The sequence below is a fragment of the Equus asinus genome, chromosome 17, assembly GCF_041296235.1.
Source record: "Equus asinus isolate D_3611 breed Donkey chromosome 17, EquAss-T2T_v2, whole genome shotgun sequence".
In the NCBI taxonomy this organism is placed as follows: Eukaryota; Metazoa; Chordata; class Mammalia; order Perissodactyla; family Equidae; genus Equus; species Equus asinus.
Window position 1 is genome coordinate 47,542,144 of NC_091806.1, and position 26,302 is coordinate 47,568,445.

General features: G+C 54.9%; 1 protein-coding gene across 2 annotated transcripts in view; it reads right to left on the reverse strand.

Moving 5' to 3' along the window:
- The window catches only part of SHANK2 (SH3 and multiple ankyrin repeat domains 2), a 559,575-nt gene that overhangs the window by 343,498 nt on the left and 189,775 nt on the right, over positions 1–26,302 (reverse strand). For both annotated transcript variants that reach the window (XM_070488373.1, XM_070488372.1), the window contains one exon: positions 25,729–25,899. In XM_070488373.1, coding sequence (XP_070344474.1) covers positions 25,729–25,899 — 171 coding nt within the window. The remainder of the gene's footprint in view (positions 1–25,728; positions 25,900–26,302) is intronic.

Here is a 26,302-nt window from a genome sequence, read left to right on the forward strand (position 1 = left end):
TGGATAGCGATTATCATCCCCAACATAAAGTCAAGCTAAAAATACAAAATGGGTATGAAATCATGCATCATAGTTTTAGAAAGATATGCAAGGGACTGGCATGGAGACAAGACTGTGGCTGCTTTACTCTATCCTGGGAAAATGAATAAGTGCCGGTGGTATGTGCTCTGCGTGTGTGTGTTTATGCACATGGGGGCGTGGTGCTTTGCCAGTTGCTATAACTGCTGTATCTTTTCTTATCTTACTCCTGTCCTTTCCCACACCATAACTTTGGTTAGAAGCTGTGTTCTAGCCAAACTGTACCAGATTAAATCATTAGTAGCATCTCCTTCTTTCCCACCCTCCTATCCACCCATCCATCCATCCATCCCTTCTTCCATCCATCCACCTTTCCTTCCATCTACCCATCTATCCATCCATCCATCCACCCACCCATCCATCATCCAGCCATCTAACCCTCTACCCATCCATCCATCCTTTCCTTCATTCATCCAACAAATAGTGAATGTGCACCTACTGTGTGCCAGCACTGTGCTAGGCACTTGGGATAAAATCATGAACACAACAGCGTCGAGGAGCTTATATTCTGGTGGAGAGAAGGGAAGGCTAGTGAAAAAAAGTGGCTATGTGAATCATACCATCAATTCCCTTTGTTCAGACTCCCACTTCTCCAGGAGCCCAAAGTGTGGCTCAGACGATGCTCTCTCCCCAGGACCCGGAGAGATGACATCCCAGCCATCCCTCTGCCTGCTGGCTACACAGTGGCCAGGACTGGCCCCCTAGGTTCCCCGTGCACCGGGCACAGCGTTGACGTGCTGAGTCTCCAGGCACTGCAGGTCTAGCGTGGCAAGCCCCGCCAGGCAGCCTAATGGGGCCGGGCTAACAAATCCCGCCGCTCACCTGTGTTTTAACTCTGCTGTCGGAAGGTCACGTTTAACAGCAAGCCCTGCTACTCCACCTTTGCTTCCACTTCAAAATAAATAGGTCCCCAATCTACTAATGGCTTTTCTCCTCCAAACGTCCTTTGAAATAGGTCATGAAAGACTAAAGCTTGTAAAACAAGATCTAGATGGGCTACGAGGCCTCCAAAGTGTATTAAGATGGGAATTTGTAGGTTATCCTACATCACACGGCATGGAAAGAAGCTCGGAAATGATAGGGGGACTAACTGTGCCTTCTGCCTGAGAAAAAATCCCCAGCCTGACCCGCATCTGAACTTCATCAAAATGTATAATGTCAATCAAAATTCTCATCGGGTGTCTTACTCAGTGGAAAGTAGGCTTTTTAGGTTAAAATTGGTGTTAAAAAAACTTCTGCAAATACCCATCCCAGGCGTAACTGCACTGAGTTCGCCTCTTGTACGATGCCAGTTAACTCTGTCGCTCAGAGCAAGGGGTTCAAATCTTTGAATTTCCGGCCGGGAGCAAACACAGCACCCCGGGCCATCACCCCAGGCTGCAGCGGCCGTGCCCACGGTGATCCAGCCATGGACGCAGAGCCAAGGCCAGAGGGTCGGCAAGTGGTACCTACACGTGCATTCATCCACCCAAAACTCAGCTGAGAGCCTACCGTGAGCCCAGCGTGGGGGTCATGGCAGGGAACAAGCCAGGCACAGCCTTGTCCTTAGACTCAGATGATAAATAAGCACATGAATAAATGAATGATCTCATCTGGAGGAGGACTACGAGATCAACAGGCAGCTGCGACCATGAAGAACAGTGCAGAGCCCAATTTGGATGAGCTGGTCTAGGAGCAGAAGAGACAAGGGGCAGCGGAAATTCAGAGAGCAGCAGGGGAAGTGGCACGAGACAAAGTGGAGAGCTGGTCACACAGGCCTCTCAGGCCAGAAGGAGACTGGAGTTGATGAGAAATCCACTGAGAGGGTAATGAAGCGTTTCATTTGGGGTTGGGGTAGCAGCTGGGATGACAGGGTCCCGTTCAGATTCAGATTCCTCTTCCCACTGTTAGGGTAGACACTGGGTTGTAGATGGAATGAGTGAAAGCAAAGAACCCAGGAAGAAGGCTACTGCACTGGTCCGTGTACAGAACGATGGACTGTGGGCCTGAGTGAAGACAGTGGAAATAGAGAGAAGTGGAATAGGTTAGTTGGATTTTGGAGTCTAGAGATGAAGCAAGACTGGCTGATGGGTTGGACATAGGGTAACAGAATGGGAGCAATTGCAGACGATGCTCAGGTTTCCAGCTTGGGACACTGGGTAGATCACAGAGAAAGAGAGAAATCCATGTGCTTTGCAGGGGTGGGTGGTTGGTGTTGGACACACACTGAGGAGGCCCCTGGGATCCCATGGGAGTAGCTCATTGGGCAGCTGGACACAGAGTCTAGAACCCAGTGAACTGAAGGCAAGAGTCAGGGAGCGAGCACAGATATGGCCTCACAGGCCCAGAATAGCAGGGCCAGGGCCAGTTCCAGGCGAGATGCTCAGCCAGGAGACAGGGACATGGAGCTCACTCTGCTCAGACCCATCCCTCAGGGCTCTGGTCTCAACAGGAGACAAGCGACCAGCCAGTAATTGTAACTCAGGTGGACACGGGCCTGCTGGGCCTGGTGAGCAAGGCAGAGGTCACTCCCCAGGATGCACAGAAGGCGAGGCAGCATCCACCTTCGATGGAGGGGCCAGAATGATGCTTTTTCAACCTAAGAAAATCCCAGAAGAGCCCTGAATGCCATCACATTCCAGGACAGATCTGACAGGAACACGTGAAGTAGAGGTGGAAGCTCAGTTTTCAACCCAAAACCAAAAGTCACCTCGCAGGGCCAGACGGTACATGGGAGAGGGCTTGGGTCAGGAGGGCATGGCCTGTGGTCAGCCGCCCACTGGGACATCCTCTGTAGGTGATGTTTCTCCCCATGAACTTGGCCCACGCTGCTATTTATGTCCCTGCCACTGTCTCAGCTGATGTTAACTCCTGACCCCAAGAAAACATCTCATGCCCGGGAGCCCATGATTGAATCAATCCAGCCAATCAAATGCCAGAGGTCATGGATGAGCCCCGAGCATCCCTGCTTGCCTCACCTTGGTCCCCTCACACACCTGTGAACCTCCCAGGTACCTGCTGTGAAAAGATGAGTTCTTGGGGGTCTTCCTTTTCTTGGGGCTCGCCCACCTGCTCTGATAACAAATTTCACTCTCAGGGTCCTAATAAAGGTGGCATCTAGAGTCTATAGAAAGTTGGGCGGGTGGAAACACACCTGTGGTCTGCCCTGGAGTTCCCTTCAGACAACATCTGGATATTTTCTATTTGGCATCTTGGGCTGGAGCCATGGGGAAGAGGCGTCAAGCACCCCATGTTGGCCCTTGGTGCCAACCATCAGGAGTGTTACGGATTGAATTGTGTCCTCTGTGAAATTCATATGTTGGAGTCCTAACCCCCAGCACCTTATTTGGAAACAGGGTCTTTAGAGAGGTAATTCACTTAAGGTGAGGGCATGAGGGTAGGCCCTAATCCAATAGGACTGGCGTCCTTATAAGAAGGAGATGAGGGCACAGACAGACATATAAGGAGAAGGCCACATGAACATGAAGACGGCCATCTATAGGCCAAGGAGTGAGGCCTGGAGCAGATCCTTCCGTCAACGCTCTCACAAGGAACCAGCCCTGCCGACACCTTGACCTTGGACTTCCAGCCCCCAGACTGAGACCATTGTTTCTGCTGTTCTAAGCTCCCATCTGTGGTATCTGACAACCAATACAAGGAGCCACGGGGAAGTGGCACCAGCACCCCATCCTGGCCCTTTGCTACCGACCACGTGGGCACCCGTTGGGAAAGTGAAAACGAGCTTTGTTGCTGTGGCAACCCTGCCAGGACTCTTGCTATTTGCACATTTTTAAATTGGAGGGAGAGCTGTGAGAAGGAAGAAGGAGAAGGGAGATGAGAAAGATGGGAGCGTCGGGGCAAAAGAAGGAAAAAAGCACAAGAAATCAAGAATAAAACCCAGATCGGGCTGTCTCGAGAGCGTCCGCCTCTGCAGAGTTCAGAGTCAGTCCATCGTGTGCTCAGCAACGTCCACCACGACATGATGGCGGCTCAGGCCAGATGTCAGCTCCCCTCATGTCAGATGAGGAAGCTGGGGACCAGTGAGGAGAAGTGTGCTGGGCAAGGTCACCCAGGGACCTGGGGAATTCTCAAGGGAAGACTAGCTGGCTCTGGGGAGGCCCTCTATCCTGCAATGGACTGAGCGTGTCTCCCAAATTCTTACACTGAAACCCTACTCTCAACTTGATGGTATTTGGAGGAGGGGCCGTGGGAGGGGATCAGGTCCTGAGGTGGGGCCCGAATGACAGGATTAGCGCCTTTATAAGAAGCAGCTGGATAACTAGCTTGCTCTCCTTCCACCACGTGAGGACACAGCAAGAAGTCAGCCAATCAGAGACCGGGAAGACGGCTCTGACCAGAACAGACGGTACTGGCACCCTGATCTCGGACTGACTTCCAGCCTCTAGGGCTGTGAGAAATGAACTTCTGGTGTTTATAAGTCACCCCGTCTATGGGACTTTGTTATAGTAGCCTGAGCTGACTAACGCAATCCTCCTTCAAGACCCCCAGGAGTGGGTTCGAGGGGTCCTTGAAATGCCAGGGAAGGTGGGAGGAGTCAGACCCACAGCCCCACCATGGGCACCCGGAGAATTTCGATTTCTGATTCCGGGTCTGGCTGGTTCACAGGCACTTGGAGGAGCAATTACAGAGGAGAGAGAAGATGCTGCGGAACTGGGCAGTGCCTAAATTCGGCCTGACAAAGAGTCTAGGGCGTGCGAACACGGAATGTCTTTATTCTCAAGGGACACAGAAAGAATCCAGCAGACTGGATGACTGATCCATCTGTGAGTAAGTGAACTCAGGAGGCGGGTAAGTGAACTCAGGTGGCGGGTAACCGAACTCAGGCAGTCCTCCCCAGGAAAGCACAGAAGTGGTCACTGGGACACCTGCCTTAAAGGAGCCTCCGAGGCTGGGCATTGACGAGATGTGGCCGCCTCATCCCCAACAACCCTGCAGAGTCTGTACGTTTAACATATTTTGGAAAGAGGCCCCGGGTCACAGCCAACGATGGGGTCTGGAGTGGAATCCACATCTTTTCCAAAGTTTGCTATTTCTACCCCTCAAGCTGCTCTCCCTGGACACACGTTCTTTCTAACAATATAGAAACGGCCTCAGTTTCCTTATCTGTAAGCTGTAAACTTTTTACTTGTTATTTTTAACTTTGATGAAAATATCTTTAATGATTTAAGTAGGTTAAATAAATTTAACAAAAAAATTAAAAAATGATTGCATTTCCATAAATACATAAATAAATGGGAATAAACTAATTAACTAATTTAATTTTCTATTTTATTATGCCAAAAAAGGGTAACCGATAAAAGAATTAAAAAGCAACTTAGCAAGAAAAGGAACTTCCATGCTCAGTAATTTCCAAGCAGAGAAAATTGCCTACAAGTTGCTGAGCTAGGACCACGTGTGACTTCCTTTCCTCGGCTTTCGGGCCCTGCTGCGTTTTGTCCTCTGAGAATTTGCATATTTCAGATGCGCTGTTATTAAAGCAAGGGGATTCCTCTTAAATGACCCAGCCTGCACGCCCAGGCCGGGCATCGCTGGACACCTGCTCCTGGGCTGACTTACCCCCCAATGGCTTCACCCAAGGCAGAGACAGGATGGGGAGGGTCGGGGGTGGAAGCTCAAAAGGAGACGGCGAGGCGAGACCACACATCTTCAAGGTCACCCTGGAGCCCCTTAGAGACACGTGCCACCGCCTTCTGATGCAGCTGGACCAGCAGTGCTGTTTTCCTCCAGCACTGAGACAGACCGCTGTCTCTCTGAATGAGTCCTATATCTATTCATGCGTAGAAACCAAGCACTGCCCAGGCCTGGTGTGGTCCCACCCCGAGGTTCCAGCAGCGACGCTCAAGTTTCCGCCCTCATGCAACTTCTTTCACCAGATAACATATTTGATGTGCATCGATCAGGGGGTCCCCTGGGTGGTCCCAGCCCTGGCGTGGCTCCCCCAGCAGCCACGTCCCCCCTGGGCTCCGGCATCGCCTGCCCTCATCGCCCCCGCCCTGTAGTCACTCAGTTACAGGAGGTCCTCTGCTGTCCCCCAGGCTCCTGCGGCCGTCAGCACGTTTGTGACCAACTCTCTGCCTTGTCTGAAGGCCTGAGGCGGCCCCCTCTTCCTGATCAGTGGCTGGCGTGGGCCAAGCTTTGGGTCCACAACCTCGGCAAAGTGTAGGCACCAGCCCCAGACGGCACACCGGGTTGCTCCCCTGCCAACCGGGAAGCTGGAGCAGAAGAAAACATGGGGGACCCAGTCCCGTGGCTTCCTTTTGGCACCAAATGAGGGGAAATGGTTTTGGAGGAGCCCAGACACAGAAGCAGAGAAGGCAGGAGCCTAGACTCACTTCTGTGAGCATCAGGTAATTAGCATTCCGAGGCTGCGACCAGGAGGGCGAGGCACGGCCAGAACAAGACGAGGAGTGCAAACCAGAAGCAGACAAGACCCAGAAGCACTTAGGACGTGACATTTGGCTACAAAGAAAGTTTCCCAGGGTTCCTCTGTGTTGATTTTCCAGAAAGTCAAAATCACAGTGTGCCGTATACCTCAGTGATCCACGCAGCGTGGTTGGCCATGCCCGCATGACAGATCTGAGGACAGGCCGCGACAAGGAGGGCGTTTAATGTCAGAAGTCCTATCTCAGCAAGAACGGCTTTTCTTATCAGTTCACGGAAGGAGTCGGAAATAGGTAACGAGCAAATGGAGATTTTAGTCACGACCAAAGGTCCGTGTGTGCTGGAGTTTTCCTGTGTGCACCCAACAAATTTTCATCCCCGTTACCAGGGGCAACTCGACAGCACGTGGCTTCGGCAGAAATGGTAGTGTTCCAGTGCAAATCGGGAATGAAGCCCCCACGCCGTTCCCACCTGGGGCGGGCAGCTCGGGGCCAATGTGGAGCCCAGGAAGTGCGAGGCCCCAAACTTTCTGTTCCCCTTAACCTCAACCTACGGTCCTCAATTCCTGGGAAATGACTCTGGATTTCTTCCGCCAAGGGATGCCTGGCCTGAGCCGGGCGGCCTTCACAGCTTCTCCCAGGGAATCGCTTACAGGTTGAAGCAAAGATGCCCACACAACCCGGGGACTCATGCTCCGAAAGTGGGTCTGTCTGCCCCTGGGGATCCAGTGGTGATTTCCCAAGGAAGCATTTTCCCCGTGTCCCTGGAGGAAGCCACCATCCCGTAGCGTGGCTGGACACAGCACAGGTGCCCGAGGGCCCTGAGGACGTGTCCTGTGGGAACAGAGCCCCGGGGACATCTCTAGGTAGGAGAAGAGGGCCCAGCAGTGACCAGCCCTCCTCAGAGTGTCCTTTCATCTCCTTCCTGGTGCTCCTTCCAAAAGATGCAGGAGCTGGGAGCTGGTGCCCAGGGAAGCCAGACATCAAATGAAGGACGGCTTATGGGAACCAAGGGGGAAACTAGGAGCTCGTAGCCCAGAGGGATGTGAACCAGACCAGCTGTGCTTAGGAGGAGAGTGGGAGGTCCCCAGGAAGGGACTCCCTATCTGGATTCTCCCAAAGCCCAGAAGAAATATGTCGGTCCTAATTTGCGTGCCAGTGAGCGTTCAAATGCTGCCCATTCAGGACCTGATCAGGGAGGTAGAGGGGGAGAGCGTGGGGTGCCTGTAAATGGACTCTCACCTGAGTCCTAGGAACAATCCAGAACAGGTGGACGGTGCCAGCAGGGAGCGCTGTAGGTGGCCCAACTCCACATGGGTGGCAGGACCCAGAGCAGGTCTGGAGGCCAAGGGCCAGCAGTAGAGGGACAAGAAGGATAGCAGTATATGTGACAGCAAATGGCCGCATGCGCCTTTGAGGAGAGTGGCACGGGTGGGTGGGTGAGCTGAGAGGCCAGAATGGGACATGAGGCCAGCAGGCCTGGCTCCGGGTCAGTCTCCTTAGGACACTGGCCTGTGACCGAGGGGGAGTGTGGCCACGGCACCTGTGGAGGATGGAGCCTACAGATGTGTATTCATTACGCCCTGAATTGAGAGCCAGCCAGACACCCACATCTCGCCCCAATAAAAGCGGTCCTTTAACATTTACTCAGCGGCGCAGCCATTATTCCGTGACAATAATCTACTGCTCTGACCTTTACAGCCGACGTCTCTCTAACATTTCCCAGGAAGGGTTCGAGCGCCAGGCACGGACGCCTCAGGTACGCGGCCCCACTGCTCCCGCAGTGCTGGTCCCGCTTCCCGCCCATCCGTCAGGATTTCTTGCTCCAACGGCGTATCTGTCACCACTCAGTTCCATCACCCACGGCCGCCTCCCTTGAGACTGATAGTGTCAACGCTGGGCGATCGGCCTGGTGGAATTACCAGCTGGCCCACCCACACAGAGGAGGCAAATCGTGTGCGCACCCCACCCAGGGCCCAGTGCCGGCTCACGGCGTCTCCACTCCAGGGTACCTGGTGGTGTAAGTGAAAGGAGTAGGAAGCATGATAGGAAGAAGGGTTTCTCTTCTCACAGAAGCCTCCTTGTTTCTCATTTCAACAGTGTGGCCAAGAGCCTGCAGGGGAGTAAGGTGGCTCACCTGGAAAAGGACCCCACCTGCTAGGGGTCGGGCAGCACGCAGACGTGGACCTGGGGTTGTGCCATCTGCTCTCAGACAAACTTGGGTCCCCGCTCTGCGCCCCTTATGATAAAGTCAGGCCAAGTTATATAAACTCCCGGGACTCAGTTTCTCCATCTGTAAAGTGGGTGTGATACTATAATAACAATGACCATAATAATAATAATGAGTCCTTCCATCACTCTTGCTTCAAGCCAGGCACGGCTCAGACAAGTAATCCTCACTAGAGCCACATGAGGCGACAGACTGTTATTTATCCCTGTGACAGAGAAGCGGCAACGACGGCACAGACAGGTTAAGTAACTGGTCCAAAGTCACACAGCCCGTAAGCGACAGAGTCAAGACGTAAACTGAGAAAATGGGCTCCAGGATGCACGCTCGTAGGCCGTGTGTGGAGCTGTGCTGTGTCCACACCTGGCTGTGCAGATACAATCAGTTAACAGAGTGACAAGGGCCACCTTGCAGGAGCTGCCTGTGCCGGGCATAGGTCATCCATCAGGACGGGGCCCAGGGCAGGCAGCCCTCGAAATGACCTGCCTCCTTCTCGTCCTCAGCAAAGCTGCCCTGAGTCTCACCCCAAGCAGCAGCGTCCAGGGGCCGGGGGCAGGGGCTCCCAAAGGCAGAGGCCACGTCCAGGTGGGCACCGTGTGTTAGCAGCTGAACTGTGTCCCCCGGAAATTCCTCTGTTGAGGCCTTAATCCCCGGTGCCTACAGACGTGACCGTATGTGGAGACAGGGTCTTCACGAAGGTGATGAAGGTCACGTTCTGAAATACCAGAGGTCAGAACTCCAATGGATGAATTTCTGGGGACACGATTCAGCCCACCACACATGGCACCTTGGGGTCGAGGGGTCTGGATTGCCGGGTGGGCGAGTCCTGCAGATGGTAGTCTGAGGGTCTGCGGCTCCGAGCAGAGGTCAGAGGAGAGCTCTGCGAGCCACCAGCACAGGGGGTCATGGGTGTCGGGGGGGGGGGGCGAGGAAGGGGCGAGAGAGAGGGCAGAGTCAGGACGCAGCCGGACCGGGGGCCACTCGGCCCCTCGCTGAGATGTCCCACACAACCCGTCCAAGGCACCCTCCTCACGTCGAGTCCATGTCTGTCTCTCACGGAGGCTGCGAGCCTGGCCTCTCGCCCCCGTGCGAGGACCCTGCAGATCCCCCAACACGTATGCTGAACAAGCCAGGTAGGGAAAGAAAGGAAGCAGAGATCTAGAGGGGAGAAAACCATGGGGTCCCAATCGGAAGAGAAGAAACCTAAAAACCTAAGAAACCTAAAAGACGGCGGAAAGGGGCACACCTGGGCCTCCCAGGGCCCTGGTGGAGTTTTAGGGGAAACTGTGGACACATCGGGGCAAGGAGGGGGCTGGGGGTATCAGTGAAAGAGGCAAGGCCCTTGTCTGAACCTGACTGAGAGGTTCTCTGAAGGCATCTGTGATTTCCATGTGAGGTTTCCATTAAGACTTACAGCAAGGGAGCCTTTGAAATGCTTAAAAGGCAGGCTCGGGGTTACTGCCGGATTAGGAACTGTTCTGTTCATTCAACAAATACAGACCCACGCGCCGTCTCTGAAAGCCGTGGGGCCAGAGCAGTTTCGGGATCTTCGAGTTGCCTGGTTCTGCCACAGTCGTGCAGGCACATATGCTGCACACGACATCACACTGCTAGTGGGTCTGGGCAGAGCCCCATAATCAACCACACGAGGATTCCTGCAGGGGATGGATGAATAATCACTCTAAGGAGGATAAATAAAGACTATAAATAGCCTCACGTCAGTTCGGGTCAAGTCTGACTGCCAATGAGTTATGAGAAAGCTTTCACTTTTGAGATCTTCTTTTGAACAAAGGGTGTGGCTCCCGCATCCGTCGGACTGCCGTCATGCTGGCCGCTGTCCCTGCTCAGCAAGTGTCGGGTGGGGAGCGGGGCTTGGGAGTCAAGACAGAGCTCCTGGCCCTGAAGTTTGCACAGGAGACAGGGCGCCCAGTGGAGAGGGAAGAAAACACACATGCACGAAGGGGAAAGACAAGCAGGAGAGGCTGTGAGGTGGGGGCTCAGGGAGAGGAAGTGGATAAGGACATGGGTCCTTCCTGGAAGGGCACAGCGGGCCTCAGGCACGGCAGGTGAAAGTGATGAGGTGGCTGGACGGAGAGAAGAGAGACGCCTGCCCGCACAGGTGCCCTCTGCAGACCACGGTCCTGGTGCACAGGGGCCACGAGCCACTTCAGAGCCCTCTTCAGACCGTGCCGTCTTTCTGGGCACGTGTGTTTCTGTCGCTGGACCACCATCATACTAACTCTGGTGTGTTTCCTCCATGCGCCATCACCTACCGATGATCCCTTTTCATTCCCACTTTGGCCAATTAAAATGTGATTTGTAGCAGCTCTCATCTCTCATCGTTCTAATAGTCATGGGCTCCTCTACTTGGCGCTGAAATCCGGGGTCACAATTGAGCCTGGCAGAGTTTCAGATCTCTCAGCTCCCCAAAAGGAAGGGCGCCCATGAGCCCCCGAAGAACCCAGTTCCTCGGGGCAGGCTGAGCGCATTTCTACTGTTTATCCCTCTCTGTACTCATGAATGCCACATCCCCGACCCACTTAGCCCAAGACACGAAAAAGGCTGAAGCTCGTCACAGGCGCCTACAGAAAGGGGAGGGACGGAGACCATCCCCTGGTCCATTGGTACCTTGGCCTTGCTGGATGGCGGGTCCCCAAGGGAAGTGACACCTGCAGTTCAGACCCATGCCGTTTACAGGATAATGCCTGTGGTTCCCAAAACAAAGAGCCATCGCCATGACAACGGCGCCATCCCAGAACTCAGTGACTATTCTGAGACACTCAGCCGTGAGCTTTACTTCTAAATGAATTTGACACGATTTGCTTTGAAAACGTTGACATTCTCTGACAAAACCGGTGCGCACCAGAAGGAGGGAAGTGTGCCAACGGCTGACACTTACAAAGCTCCCGGCAACAATACCCGCTCATGAGGCGGGAGGCCCGAGGGCCGGAGACACTTTTAATGAGCAAAATAAGGAAAGAGAAATGGCTGAGCTCAGGCCGGAAGAGGACAGGGTCCCTAAGCCTTCAGCCAACACCTCAGGGCAGGTGGCTATTTCATGAGGAGCTGGGCAGAACCACCTGGCACATCTCTCTTCTTCAGGGTCACTGCAAAGAGGCCGTTGGAGGGAAGCGCCCACAGCAGCCCCTAAACCAAGCTCCTCGCTCTCTGACAAGGAGGAGACCGAGGGGAGCCATGTGCCCACAATCACCCATTGCTCTCGCCGTTCTCCCCAACTCTTTGCCAGTCATGAAAAGCTTTGCTGCTGGTTACGAATATCTCACAGGATGAGGATACTAAATGGTGATGCCAACGAGACGCCAAAATTGGGTTTGTCACCAGCACCAGTGACCTGTCACAAGCGTGCTGGGCGAACCACCCTCAACGACACTGAGTGGTCCATGACAGAAACACACGTGCCCAGAAAGACGGCACGGTCTGAAGAGGGCGTGGGAGGCGTGCGTTCGACGGAAGGAAGAACATATATGTCTATGCATCTCACCCGCCATGTACCGGATGCCACTCTGTACCACGCCCTGCTAGGCATTTTATATCCGTGACTTCGTTTCCAACCACAGGCATGGCCAGCTCTAGGCGATGGTGCTGGAATTCTAGCTGAGACAATCCAGGCGAGGGAGCATCTAGAGACAGACACCCTCTCCTGGTGGCCGGGGGCATGGCCACTCCAATGCTCTGACTGCCTCTTAGCCTGGTCCTTCTGGACACCAACCAAGGCCCTCCCCACCCAGGCCTTGGAGAATTCCAGAAGGACTTGGACCCTTTCACACCAGCTCTTGGTGCGAGTAGGGTGGTCATCTGTCTGAGAGCCGTCCAGCCGGCTGAGCAGCACAGAACCCAGTAAGATTCTAGAAAATGAAACACAAGGATGACCCCAGGGAGCAACGAGCACATACTACCACCTGGCCCGGTCATACAACGTTGTCTTATCGTTTCCTTATCAATATTTTTATTCCTGTTCTGGGCACCAAAAGAATATTGATAATTCATAACGAAAGGAGCAAAACAGCGCGTTCTTAAAATTTCTTCCCTTTCTGGAGCACATGTGCATCGAATCTGTCTTCCACTAGCTGGATTAACTCAGCAAGAAAGCAGAGGACGTGATGCATGGGAGGCAAAGCCCAGAGACCCGGGCTTGAATGCTGACCTCATGCCAACGAGCAGAAATGTGATCTCGGATAAATTGCCAAGCTTTCCAAGCCAAATTTCTACAGTAACGTCTCCTGTCTTTGCTGTCCTTGCCTGCTGGCTGCAGGATGACCACACCGCCAAGAACTGGCCATTGGCTGACAAGTGAATGAAGGCACCTCCATCGAAGGGAAGGCTCTGGGGTCCCCGTCCTCAGCCCCAGCCCTGGCAGAATCCTGTCCCTCCAGTCACGTCATCGGCTCTTGTTAACTTTCCAGCTCTCCCTCAGAAGAGCCTGATGGACCTCCCAAGAGACTGGTCAACTTTTCTGGGGCTACTTATTGTCCTCTTCCTGGAGACGCTCCCATCCTGGTGGCCTCGTTGGTCAGGGCAGCCCAAGTGACCGATGGCCTCCGGGACGAGAGTGTACACTGATGTCTCCGTTTTGCGCCTGGACCCGGCTGACCGAGAACTTGAGACTTGTCCCTCCGAGAGCCAGGACGGGGTGATTTTCTCGTCTTCTGCCTTGTTTTCTGACAACTGCTGCCGCTTCATTAGCTCCCCGGTTCATCCCTTCTGGCTCGGCTAAAACCGGCACCACTTATGTGGGCACGTGGATGAGTCCTTCCTTCTCTGACTAAAACCTTCTTAGAGTCTTTCCACTTATGCTCATTAAAACCAGAATAGTAACCTTTTCTGCACTCAGTGCAATTCTACCCTGCACAGACTGCCAAGGCCTCAGCCCCTTTTATGAGGCTCAAATACTTGCAAACCCACGAAGAACTTTAAGAAAGGACACTTCGTTCTCTCGGTCTGATTCCGGGCTCAACCCTGATCAAGAAAGAATCCTAAATGCAGGCGTGGCAGGGAGTGGAGACGGCACTCGCGTTCGGCGGCTGCAGAGGCCCAGAGAGATGCTGGGCTGCCCGAGCTCACACGGAAGATTCCAGATTGGAACTCACATCCTCTGGCACTTCGTCCAATGCTTTTTTTCTAGCTTCCACTACCCAGCTACCTGTGATCTTAACAAAAATGTAGATTCTGCTATTATTTCCCGACTCCACTGTGCAAGGTACAAGTGGTTCTGTGCAAGGAAGTCCAGAAATTCTGGGGTGAGGGCCTTTCCCTAAGGCCACGTGGGCTTTGCCAGGCTCGCTGAGAGCGGACAGGGTCCTCGCAGCAGGACACCAGGGAGGGACCAGCTCTCCAGGCATCAGGACGGGCCTTGTCTGGGGTCCTGCTGTCGCTCCCAGGCCTGGTAACTCAGGGACACCACATGGAACGTCACAGGTGAGGGGTCAGGGCAGAGCAGAGCCCAGACGAGTCCCAACTCTCTCCCTGGAAGGGTAAAGGAACCTTCCGGCATTTGAGGGGAACCAGACGTTTGTGAAGCTGCCGCCCACTGAGTTTCGCAGCCCAGCATCCATCTGCTCGCAGGTCCATTCAGTAATTACTTGCTGTGCAGCCATCCAGGCAAAAGCGAGTTCCCAGGGGCTGGGGGCTGCAGGTGCTGGGGACAGGGGGAGACCCAGAGCCTGGTCTCAGGAGCTCCCCATCGAGCTCAGGGGATAAACTGTGCACCCCGATTTCTGTGAAATAAGTCGCTGCTATGAATGCGGAAAGGGACGTCGTACAAATGGGTATCAGGCCCAGGAGGTCGGCTGGGCAGCTGGGGGCGCAGGGAGGGCGAGGAGAGAGCCATGGCAAGGATCTTAGAAGATGGGTGGGGTTGGCGTGGGGAGATGGGTGAAGGCACTCCGGGAAAACTGGACAGTGAACAAAGGAGCAGAAAGAGTGACAGGACAGTGGCCACTTGACCTGTGGGGAAGGAGCCGGCAAAACAGAAGGAGGAACAGATAGGAGGAAATCAAGGAACCTCCAAGAGAGCTCCACGCGTGCTACCTGGGGGCAGACAGCATCTTCCCAGAGCAGCCGGGGGTGTGTGCCGGGGCAAGCTAGAGGGCCATGCTGGTCGGGTTTTGGTTCTTTGCCTCCACGGGGCGTGCTCTGGGCCAGGGTGGGAAGATGTGGCCTCCTGCCCTTCAGATTTACAGACTTTCCATCCACAGAGTGTGGGAACGGACCAGGTGGTCCTGCTGACAGGCCTCCTGCTGAGAAGGAAACTTCTGGGGCACCGCCCATGCTCGGGCAGGTGCAGCATCTCCCGGGGGCAGCCGGGTTCGTGGCAGGTCTGTAAGTTCCACTGGACTCCTTTACCATCTGAGTCCGGGTTTCCCTGGGGTCACCAACTGCCACCCCCAAAAGACAATTACTCCTGAAAACTCCTTGAGATGCTAAGGCTTTCCCATGAAGACTGGGGGAGGTGGGTGCAAATCTTAAAACAGTGGCGAATCTCCAAGGAGCCCGGCTGGTTCTCTTTTCAGGATATCCTACTAGGCTCTCTCCCCAGAGGTGGGAATTAGGGGTGAGCGCCGAGTTCCAGAACTCCAGGCCTCCTTGGGCTACTGGATGTTTTGTCCATGGTAAAAATGCACTTAATTCACCATTGCTAAAGAGAAGATTGAAAACCTCAAATGGACACCCCTAATCCCCCAGGGGGACATACTGAGGATCAGAGCTAAGGGACAGGTCAGCCGACACGGAAGAGGAGGAGGAGGAGGGGAGAGGGTGAGCCCCGGTGGGTGAGGGAGAAGCGGCTGCTTCCGTGGGAAGAGGAGCTGGGTGAGCCCAGAGGTGACGCACCCCTGGTCAGCACCCTATAAGTGATGGATAAACGCGCATCGCAGAGCAGCTGGGAAACTGGTTTTCCCAGACGAAATGGCCCAGGGGGAAAGACCAAGATGGAAGGGGCCAAGGGCTGCTCTCCTTGGAAGGTCCCGTTGTCACAGCTACAGGCTCTGAGACAGGAGCCGGTGACCTGGCATCGACGGGAGGCGGAATGGGGCAGGCAACTGGGCTAGTCGGTGCAGAGGTGGGTTTGGGCCAGCCAGGGCAGATTTTAGCGCCTCCTGATGTTGACCTCAGCCCCGACCCCCCTCACAGGCACAGATGTCCTCCAGATGCAGGGAAATGACAGCCACGAGCTGGGACACAACGTCCTGGCCCCACGGACCCCCAGAACCTGGCCCAGGGTCCCAGCCAGGAGGATGGTCAGGGCAGGAAAAGAACAGCATGGGGTGGAGAAAAGCTAGAACCCAGGCCAAGGGGACAGGGGGGCTGGGAGAGAAGGGAGGAGGCCACGCAGGATGGAGTGGCAAAGCCAGGGACCCCAGGGTGCACAGTACCTCCTGCTCAGACCCACATCTGGAGGCTCAGTCTCAGACGGAGCAAAGGGTGGGCAACAGGAATTAGCCAGGACCGGGGCTGAGATGTACGCCTGCAAATGTGGGAGAGGTTGGAGGAAAGCCTGGGAGCCCCCGGTGGGAGGAGCAGGGCAGATGAAGGCACCCATGAAGGGCAAGGATGGGAACAGCACCCCAGCCTTGAGCGGAGGGCACACCGACCACACACCTCACCCCCGGAAGGGCATCTTCGCTCGTCTGAGGCCACCACCGGGACCTCGGCGCTCTGCATTGCGTGCGGAGGGCCCCGGATGGGAGCTCCAGGATCGGGAATCAGAGGCAAGGAACGGGAAGCAAACCTTTGGGGCCAAAGACCCCTTGGTCAGAGAAGGGTGAGGACCGAGCCGCGCCGAGGAGCCCAGCGGGGGGTGCAGCCCGTGCTCAGCATCAGGAGAGCAGCCTCGCTGGAGGACGAATGCAGAGGCGACAGCAGTGTGCCGTGTCCGGGCCTGCCTCCGACCCGTGCCCCAGGCCCAGGCCCCAGTTCGTACTGGAATTAGCGGTTCTCCCACCAGAGGGGGCTTGTGGAGCTGTTCCAATAATCGGTGGGTGAGGAGGTGTACTTCTCACATGTGGTGGCCAGGGGCCAGAGATGCTAAATGTCCAGCAGTGCACAGAATAGTCGGAATGAATCGTGAACGTCCAGACATTCACGTAGATGCGAAACCTGTTTATCTGAGTATACAGTCCCCTCCGTCTGACCTACAGACACACAGACTTTCGCACGGTTTTGATACTCACTGAATTTACCGGGAACGCAACCACCACGTAAATGAAAGAAAGAGCATGTTGTGTTTGGTCCAGAACTTTTACTAAGACGTGTTCACCATTTCAGACACCTCACCGCTGAGGGCGGAACACTCTTGGTGTCATAGTTGTCCCAGGAGCTCTCCAGTTTGATGGTTCGTGTGCACGGAGGGAGCGAGCATCTGCCACCGCCCCGGGTCCTCCAGCAGAGGACACCCCCTCATTGGGGCACAGATCCCTGCAAGGTCAATTCCTCTCTGCTTCCTCTTCCTTTATGTGATGATTAGGATGTCATGCTGATTTTTAAAATTACACGTGGAGGTGAGTCTATCTGTGAATTTCACTTGAAGATAATGGAGGTGATGCTACATAATATTTGTCATAAAAGGGGTTCGGGGGCCGATGTTCTTGGGAGCCACGGGACAAGGTTGTGCTTACACGGGAAGGAATTTTGCAGAGCCCATGTGGTTGAGGGTCTGGGGGAGGCAGCGGGTCTGACCCTTGCGCAGGGGACGGAGCGGGATAGTTCTCTTCCCTGCGAGCCCAACGTGCCCAGGACCAGGAAGCAAACAGCTGGGAAAGCCTCAGGCTTGGGGGAGAGTTCAACCCAGAGGACAGGAAGGAGCAGACGTGCGTGGGCAGGTGGGAGGATGAGCCGAGCATCTCTCGTGGGACACGCTTTCCGGCAGCCACGTGTGTCCACTGCATGTGGGGACTCTGAGAGGAGCAACTGCAGAAGGGCACGTTGCCAGCCCAGGCCTCGGTGGAGCAGCGTTCCGAGGCCACGTGGCATGCACGAGCAGGTGCTGTGAGCCCAGGGACAGACCACGGGCAGTGAAGACAAAGCACATGGAAACAAACAAAGGCCTCCTGGTCACGGCTGCAGCCCATCAGGACGAAGACGACAAGAGTCCCTGGGGGGACAGTGAACACAGCATTTGGGACAGACCAAAGACCACAGTGGAGCCTCACATCGAAACTCACCCGGACATCAGAGCCGGAAGTCGGCCACATGTGAAATACCATCGCCACACAACACACGTGCAACTCGTGGCCATCACAAGAGGGCATCGCCAGAGCTCACATCCCGGCAGGTCGGCTATGTTTGAGGATTGGGGAATGAAACTTCTAGACTGATACGGACGGGGGGCGGGGCAGGGGAGAACGGACGCATCAAGCACATGACCAGCCCTTCGGCAGACACGAAAAGGAGGACGACCGAGACCGGGAGCCTCACACAAACAGCAGGGCTGGCGGCGCCCAGACACAGCAAGTGGCTCCTGTGTAGGGAGAGAGCCACGCGCACACACGCGGAGAGCCTCGCCTGCGCGGCCCGTGCACCCCGCACAGCCCCCTGGGCCCCACGGGGGCAGGCGAGGCAGGCACAGACTCCGCTGTGACGGGTGACGGCAGCAGGCTGCTCACACATCCGCTCGGGCTGCGGCGGCTTCATGATGTCCTCCCTCCCTCTCACTTTGAAAATATCCCCTGGGCATCCAGACAACAGCTGTGGGATTGCCACATCATTCCAGGGAACACACAAGCTCAGCTTTCCTCGGGAAGGTTCATCTTAAAGCTCGCAGAGGGGAGACCTGATCATGCTGACCCCAGTCGAGCCCATCTGCTGAAATGCAATAGGTTAGAATTGGGGGGGAGGGGGTTTCCCCAGGACCTGCTGGCTCTCCTTGCCAACACAAAGGATACTGTGTTTACTTAATATCATCGTCTGCCTCATGGTAAGTAGCACACTGCAGAATCCAAATGTCAGGAAAACGGAATACTTCTTTCGACTCAGGTCTATTTTATTGCACAGCAGGTAATAGCGACCAAACAGGTATCTTTTTTAAAAAAAGAATCATCGCTCAAGATCAGCATGGATGTTATATTCTCACACATAAATACACACACACACACATACCCAAAATATTGCATTAAGAAATCTGTTTGAAAACACCACCCTCTATGAATCGTCTATACATATCTACAGCATAATTATACAGGCGCTCGATCCCGAAACCTAGCAACAGTATCTAAGTATTCTTCAGTCGGCTAACCAGACCCCAAACTCACACATCAGCTCGAGTTCCTTCATTTTAAAAAAAACAAAACCCTCTCGCTTCTCTCTCCCTAGCTGCAGAAGGACAAGACGTATGAAAACAAACCTTGTTCAGTTGAAGAAGAGCAACCCATGTCATTTAATCCATCTGACAGAGCATCTCCCCATAAGGCCAGGCAAAACCAAAAATAACAAAGATGGTAAAAAAAAAAAAAATAGGTTATCCCAGTGCAAAGCTTATCAGCTTGCAACATGCTTAATATTTGCATGACTATTTCGGACACGAGCTCCCCAGCTCCCCGGCAGCCTTGCTTGGGGAGACCTCCATCCTATAGAAGCCATTATAAAGGCTGTATGGCAAAAGGTTTTAAGACCTGCCGGGCTCATGATGGACTCAGCCACAGCTAAACACAGGACGACAACAAGCGGGGATTAACTTTGGTATTCACGGCCACTCACAAACCATCACTTTCTCCGAGTTGGCAAATAAAATAACCAAATGGAGGTCACATTTAATTTTTTTAAAGAGGAAGGGAGTTAGAAAAAAAAAAAAAGAGAGAGAACCACGGCATCCGTTCGTAGAGACATACATGCCGGCTGGATTATGAACAGAGCGTTTCACAAGATGCAATCTCTCTGTTAAAGGGATAGAGTTGTATCCACACGGCGTTCCGGATCCATTTCCGGATTCTATAGCGCTTGGAGAGCCCATTAATCACCTCACTGTGTTTCGACATGCTTACTGGCTTCCCCCTAAAGCCACATCTCAGCAGGCTAAGCGCGCGGATTTCTTAGCGGAGCACTTCCGTGTCTGGAAAACAAAGCATCCGTCACTCTGAGTCTGCAGAGGCTGTTTCAGCTTTTAAGGGGATGTTATAGAAAGGCATCCAATGGACTAGGCTGAAGGTGGAAAGTCAGGAGAAGGTTTGGTATTTTAACTGACTCACTTGGAAACGTCAAAATCGGCCCCACGTCTTCCCCACCCTCAACTTGGAATCTGGGATCCTTCCACTGCATCTGTATTCAGAAAAGCAACCCAACACGATTTGGCAAAGGTGAGGCTTACCTTCATCTCCTCTGAGTTCCCAATGCTGACACGTGCGGCTGGTTGCTCCAAAATGGTGCCCCAGCCCCACTGAATGTCTGATCAGTAGAATTCTGCTAGGGAGCATCGCCGGCTCGCCCCGACACAGGGGCGAGGGCCAACAGCCTCAAGTTTAGGACATAAGTCCCCATTCTTCCATATCTCTCCTACCCTGTGGTGTAGCTTATAAGGCAAGCCTCGTAGAAGGTCATGAAGTAGAAACACAGCCCCCATCCCACACCTCTCCAGCAGCCCCCAACAGAGTCCTTGAGGCTGACAAGAAGAGACAGATGGCACCAGAGTACAAGTTGAAGTTCTCCAGCCATCACACCAGATACTCACCACCCAAGAGGCTGGGGGCAGATAAAAGATTAGCTTTGACCAAGACAGATTACGGCAGCACTCTCACAGGTCATGGAGGATGTGGGACCAGGGGTGCCAAACCACAGAAGCTGGAATTGGAAAGCCACATTGCCGCAGGGCCTCATACGCCAAACTGGAGACCCACGATCTAATGTGACCCCGGACTACCTGGTCTTTCAGGGTGGAGAACACTGCCCCCAACACCACCCACGGCCCCATGTCTCCCCTCCCCTGTGCCCCCGTGAGCTCTGCCCTCCAGACTCTGACTGTGCTTGGGAGGGACAGAACATTACACTCCGGCACACACGTCCAATCCAGGAACTGGCCCGCCCATCACAGGTGCTCCACTCCTTGACACCAAGACTGGGTGCTGGCCGGGGAAAGAGGGATTTCATGGCAAGAAGAGAGAAGTGGGGAGGGCATGACCTTGGAGTAAGAATGCTGGCAGGGGGAGGAGTCATTGATTCAACAGACGTTTATGGAGGCCCTACTACGCGCCAGCCACTGCAGAGAAGGCAGGCACAGCCTGCCCTCAGGGCGGTAACAGCCTAGAGAGACGAACAGTCATAGAGCCATGTGAGTGCCCTACAGTGGGCTGATGGTGGCCCCCAAAAGACCTGTCCAGCTCCTAACCCCTGGATCCTCTAACTGTGACCTTATTTGAAAGTAGGGTCTTTGCAGATGTAATTAACTTAAGGATCTGAAGATGCAATCATCCTGATCCTAAATATAAAGACTGGTCTTCCTATGAGAGACAGGAGAAGGCGATTTGAGACACAGATGCAGACGGAAAGGCCATGTGAAGCAGAGGCAGAGACAGGAGTGACGCATCTACGACCCAAGGAACCCCAAGGCTTGCCGGCTACCTTCAGAAGCTGGGAGAGAGGCACGGAAGGAACCAACCCTGCCCACACCTCAACTTTGGACTTCCGGCCTCCAGAGCTCTAAGAGAATAAATTTCAGTTGCTTTAAGCCACGTAGTTGGGGGCGTTTTCTATGGCGGCCCCACAATACTCGGCCCATCCTCACGTTCTGAGCAAGCCCACAGGAGACAAGGGCGGGCCAGGCAGGCCGGGAGGGGCCTGGGAAGTGGAGGTGGGGCTGGTGCTTGCAGGTCCAGGATCAGAACCGCTGGAGAGACTGCCAACGGTGACGGCAGAGGCCAGCCCTGAGCTGCCGAGTCGGGCTCTGTAGGGGGCGGCTCTGGGCCTCTGCATTCTACACGAGCTCTCCAGGCACACCCCAAACCTGGCATGTGCTGCTGGGCTCTGGGGAGACTCGGAAGTTCTCCGTCGGTGGGTCAAGCTCTCAAGCTCTGTCTTGGGGATCGACCGTCAGCAACACAAGTCTCACTGAAGGATAAGGGTGAGAGAGGAAGGAGCAGCCAGGGTGACTGGGACATGGGGACATTGAACAATCAAAGGGGCGAAGGGCATGATACAGTCTACTCTCCTGAACAGTCGGGTACCATTCTCCCATGGAACAGTGATGGGTCAGCTTCCATCCCCATCTGGAAGGGCTCAAGGGGCCTGCAAGTCCTTTCAACACCACTCCTAGATCCAGGGGGCAGGGAGACAAGGAGGACGTCATCCTCCACGGTCATCACCTCCTAAAGAGCCGGGCGCGGGGTGGACAAATGTCTCCAAATCCCTCAGTTAGCACAGGGCCCACCCGGGAGAAGCTGCTCGATGAAGGGTCGTCATGGAAAGATGGTGACAGAGGAGTGACAGAGCAGGCATCTTAGGTACCCGCTAGTCCAGATACCCCCAAGGGCCTTCTAAGGATGTTCAGGTGCAGAGCGTCTTAAACACCAGAGGGAGAAAGGATGTCCCTGCTGGTGTCAAGAAGGAGACTACTTTCCTTCGCAGACAGAATTCTCGAGACAGGAAGGAACTGGGGGCAGATCTGCCTGAATCCTGAGCCAGCAACCTCTCAGGTCTCGCAGTCAGAATTCTTCCCTTTGGTGACCCCACGGAGGTGACTCGACCCTCTGGGGTCTGTCCTCCTCCGTCCTCTCTCTGTCCCCCCCTCCAGAGAGAAGCTGGCCGGCTGCATCCTTCATCTGTAAGGTCTCCGGATGCCCCGGACAGGTCCGCCCCTAACCCCGCAGGGCAGGAGCATTCCCAGCGCTGCTGAATATTTCATAGAGGGCAAGAAGTCGCAAGGAGGACGTTTCTCTTTGAAATGTTAAAACTGAATGTGGGAGTCAAGGACGAAGCAGGACTTGGAGAGAAAATAATCCATTCAGCAGGTGAGAGCTTATTCTGGGCCTGGGGGGGTGGGGAGCAGGAGTCTGTAGGAACACCCGTCTGTAACATGACTTCCCTCCTGAATGGAGGATGAGCCCCTCGCACATGGTTGGTGAGAGGCCACCGTGAGCTCGAAAGCCTTCCCGGGGGCTGCCTTACTGCACTGCCCGGGGTGGCTGGTCTTAGGGGTGGGTCCCACAGTCCTTGATGCTCGATTCTGAGGTGACCTCTCTGTAGCCTCCAGGCTCAGCCTCGCCCTGCTGCTGAAGCACCCTCGTCCACCACTGCCCCTCGCCTCTAAGCACAGCTGGGGGCTGGCTTAACTCTGGCAGTGACGGAGCGATGGAGCCTGGACCAGGGAGCTGAGAAAAGAAACCCCTCTGACGGCGGAGGTGATCCATCCTGTCAGTGGCCTGTAACTGAAGAACCCTGCTCTTGCCTCCACCCACGCCGTCCAGCCCTGCTTCCAGGACCAGCCCCAGTGAGGACCCCCCAGCTGTCCTGTCCCAGCCCACAGTGATGCCTGAAGCTCTCGTGTGTGGTGACGTGCTCTTCTTGGCTTCCCAAGAGAGGCAGCAGAGCGTGGAGGTGAAGAGAACAGAGTCCTCCAGAGTCGGATGGACCTGGGTTCAAAGCCTTGCTGGGTCAATCACTCCAGTGTGCGGTTTCGGGAGAGTCCTGCACAGGACATGCTCTTGCGGCCCTGCCCGCATCCCCTGGGCACTCGGTGCTCCCGTGTACGTGGAGTGCTTACCCTCAAAGGCACCTGCCCCTCCCCAACGAGGGCTTTCCTCGGTGCTAGGATGGCGCCTGCATAGAGCAGACCTGAACTGATGGGGGAACTTGAACTAGCGGATAAATCCATCAGCTGTCTCACCCTTGGGGTGTAATAACGCCAAGCCATGCTCTGGCACTCCCCCAGAGGTCCCCAATGGGACCCAGCCTCAGGTGCCTGTAGTATCAGCTGCTCATTATCACACCTGAGCTGGCCTCCTGTCCTCCCCGGCTTCGTTCCTCATGCTCCCACGGCACCACCTCCACAGTAAACCCCGTGCCCTCAAACCCATCCCTCAGGCTCCACTCCTGGGGGAGCTCAACCCCAAAAGCCATGTCCTACGTCAGGTTCTTCCTAGGGAAGCTGCAGACAGGAGCTGCACCCGGGCTCGGGGACCGAAGGGGTGAGATGCTGCAGGTGAACTGGTGGGCACGCAGCCCCCAGGCAGCGTCAGCTGTTCACTCACCGGGAGGCGGGGCGGCTTCCCTGGACAACGGGCACGGACCCGTGTGCAGGATCCCAGCAGGCAAGACAGGGCCCAGGCTATAGGGAGGGACAGCATCAGACCCTCCCCACCTCACACCCAACCTCTGGCTCCCGAAAGTAACACCACGGGGAGACGGAAAGTTGGGGTGGGCACGGGGCAGAGAGCAAACACCTGGGTTCGGATCTAGAGGTTTGGTTAACGTGGCCCTGAAGCGGGATCTATAGGGATTCCCTGAGCTTCGACACGTTGGTGGTCGGAGCGACGTCTGCCTCCACAGACGGCCCGCAGCCTCCCTGCCCTTCATCTCTGCGCAATTTTCAACAGAGTTGACTTCAACGGTGCAGTTTGCACCGAGGCCGGTTTGCTAGTTCACAGCCACAAAACCTTAGTCAGACGACTCAGAGGAAAGACAAGGCCTCTTTTTCCTTCTCTGGAGATGCTGAAGGGACCCTGCGGGAAAGTGCAGATTTTCTGGGCTGTCCTTTCCCTCGGGGCCACGAACTTGGAAAGCCCACGGCGCGGGTAACAGAGGTACTGACACTCTGCGTGTGGTGTGATTGTAACAGCCGGCCCCGCAGCATCACGGAGCCCCGGGGGTTTACAAGGCACAGAAGCGAAAGGCCTCAAGCTTCAGTCCCAACACTGTGAAATATGGAAGTCGCAGGAGCCCGCAGTGGGTGCCCCCATGTCTCTATAGGGTATGTCCTTTATGGTTTAAAGAAATCGTTGATCACAATGGGTGAGTAGCAATTAAAACGCCTTCATCCAACAAACGGGATTACTTTTATGATAAGAAAAAAATCTGTTTGTAAAGAGGTGTTTGCACCACAGATAGAAAAGCTAATTCTATCTCAAAATGGAAGAGACAGGCCAGGAACCTCCCCAATCTGGGTTTTTAAATCCGCCCGGTGCTTCACGGAATTCGGCAGTTTCTGAGAAGGAGAGTTGGCGGCGGGTCCTAATATTCCAGGTGGGGCGGGAGGGGGCTGAAGCAGCAGGAAGGGCTTAGGGGCAGAGGTCGGAGTCCCAGGGTCTCTCAGCCCCATTCTGAGAGCCAGATAAGGAAGACCCTTCTTTGTTGCATGAGCTCCAATCAGGGTTGGCGCTTAATAAATATCATAAGGGTGGCCCCCGAGCTTGTTAAGCATTGCAGACAACTCAGAGACCCACAGGGGCCATTAACAATCCCCACAGTCGTGGGGTGGGACCTGCACACACACCCACTCACCTCTCTGCTTTGCTGCGTGCCCTGCTCAATAGAGTCCCAGATGCCTTCACAGAAACCGCTATTTTTAGACCCCAAGCTCTCCCTATCCTATCGTACGGCTCTCTCGTATTAGGGAGGTAGTGGGAAGACAGTCGCTGGCACTCTGAGAGCTCAGTTCATTTTCTAAATCACTTTGCAGACGTTAACTCATCAATCTCTATGATGCGCGCACACGGAGGTGCTGATGTGGCCGTGGTGCAGGCGTGGATCTCAGAGCAATTAAGTGATTTGCCCTGGCTCATGGCGGGGGGGAGGGGAGGAACTCGTGTCAGCATCGGGCGCAGCCTTCGGGAGGCCTGATGCTCAGCACAGGGTGCTGGCTGATGCAGACAAAGCCCCTGGCTCTGCATTCTTGTGCGATTCTCAGAGGCAGGGCGGGTATCGGCCACAAACTTGAACGTGAAGACTCGACAGCCAAACACACACGGTTTCGCTCACCCCCATCCCCAAACACGGGGGGAGGGGCACAGGCAGTGAGACACAGATGCCATCCCGCTACTTCTCCAGGCGCCTTGGAGCCCCACCGCCCACCCCCTCGAGGGGATGGCGCCATCTTCGAAAGCTCACCGCTGCTGGTCCAATCAGACTGCTCCCCGCTGCAGGTCCTGTGTAAGCCCGGGGCTGGAGGAAACAGGCCAGCGGGCTCTTCCAAGATGCAAGACCGGGCCCAGCCACCGGCGGGGCGATGGGAGAGAGGGGGAGCCCGGGAGACAGTCCTCCTGGTTGGTACAAGGGGGACTAGAAAGGGGAATGGCCGTCAGCACCATTGCTGGGGACAGTGGAACGGATGCAGAGAGAAGGTGGGGGCAGGGTCCCATTGGTTCTCTCTTGCCTCCTTCAGTCGCCATCTCTTCCTTTCAATGGGAGTGTGTTATGTTACAGAATCTTGCAATAAACCCATCTGATTTAGATGCAAACTAGCTGATTCGCCAGTTGGACAGCAGTGCCCTGCACCCACTGCATGCCACTTTGTCGGTTTCCTTGGCTTTCCTTAGCGCCAGCCCCACCGCGAGTTAAGAAAACTAAGAACAGAGACGGAAAAGATGCTAGGACTGTGCCTTCTGTCAAGTTTTTGCTAAAAGCGGGCTCTGAACCATCTAACGAGGATTAAAGAAAGGGGTCATCTCCTTAGCCAGACGGT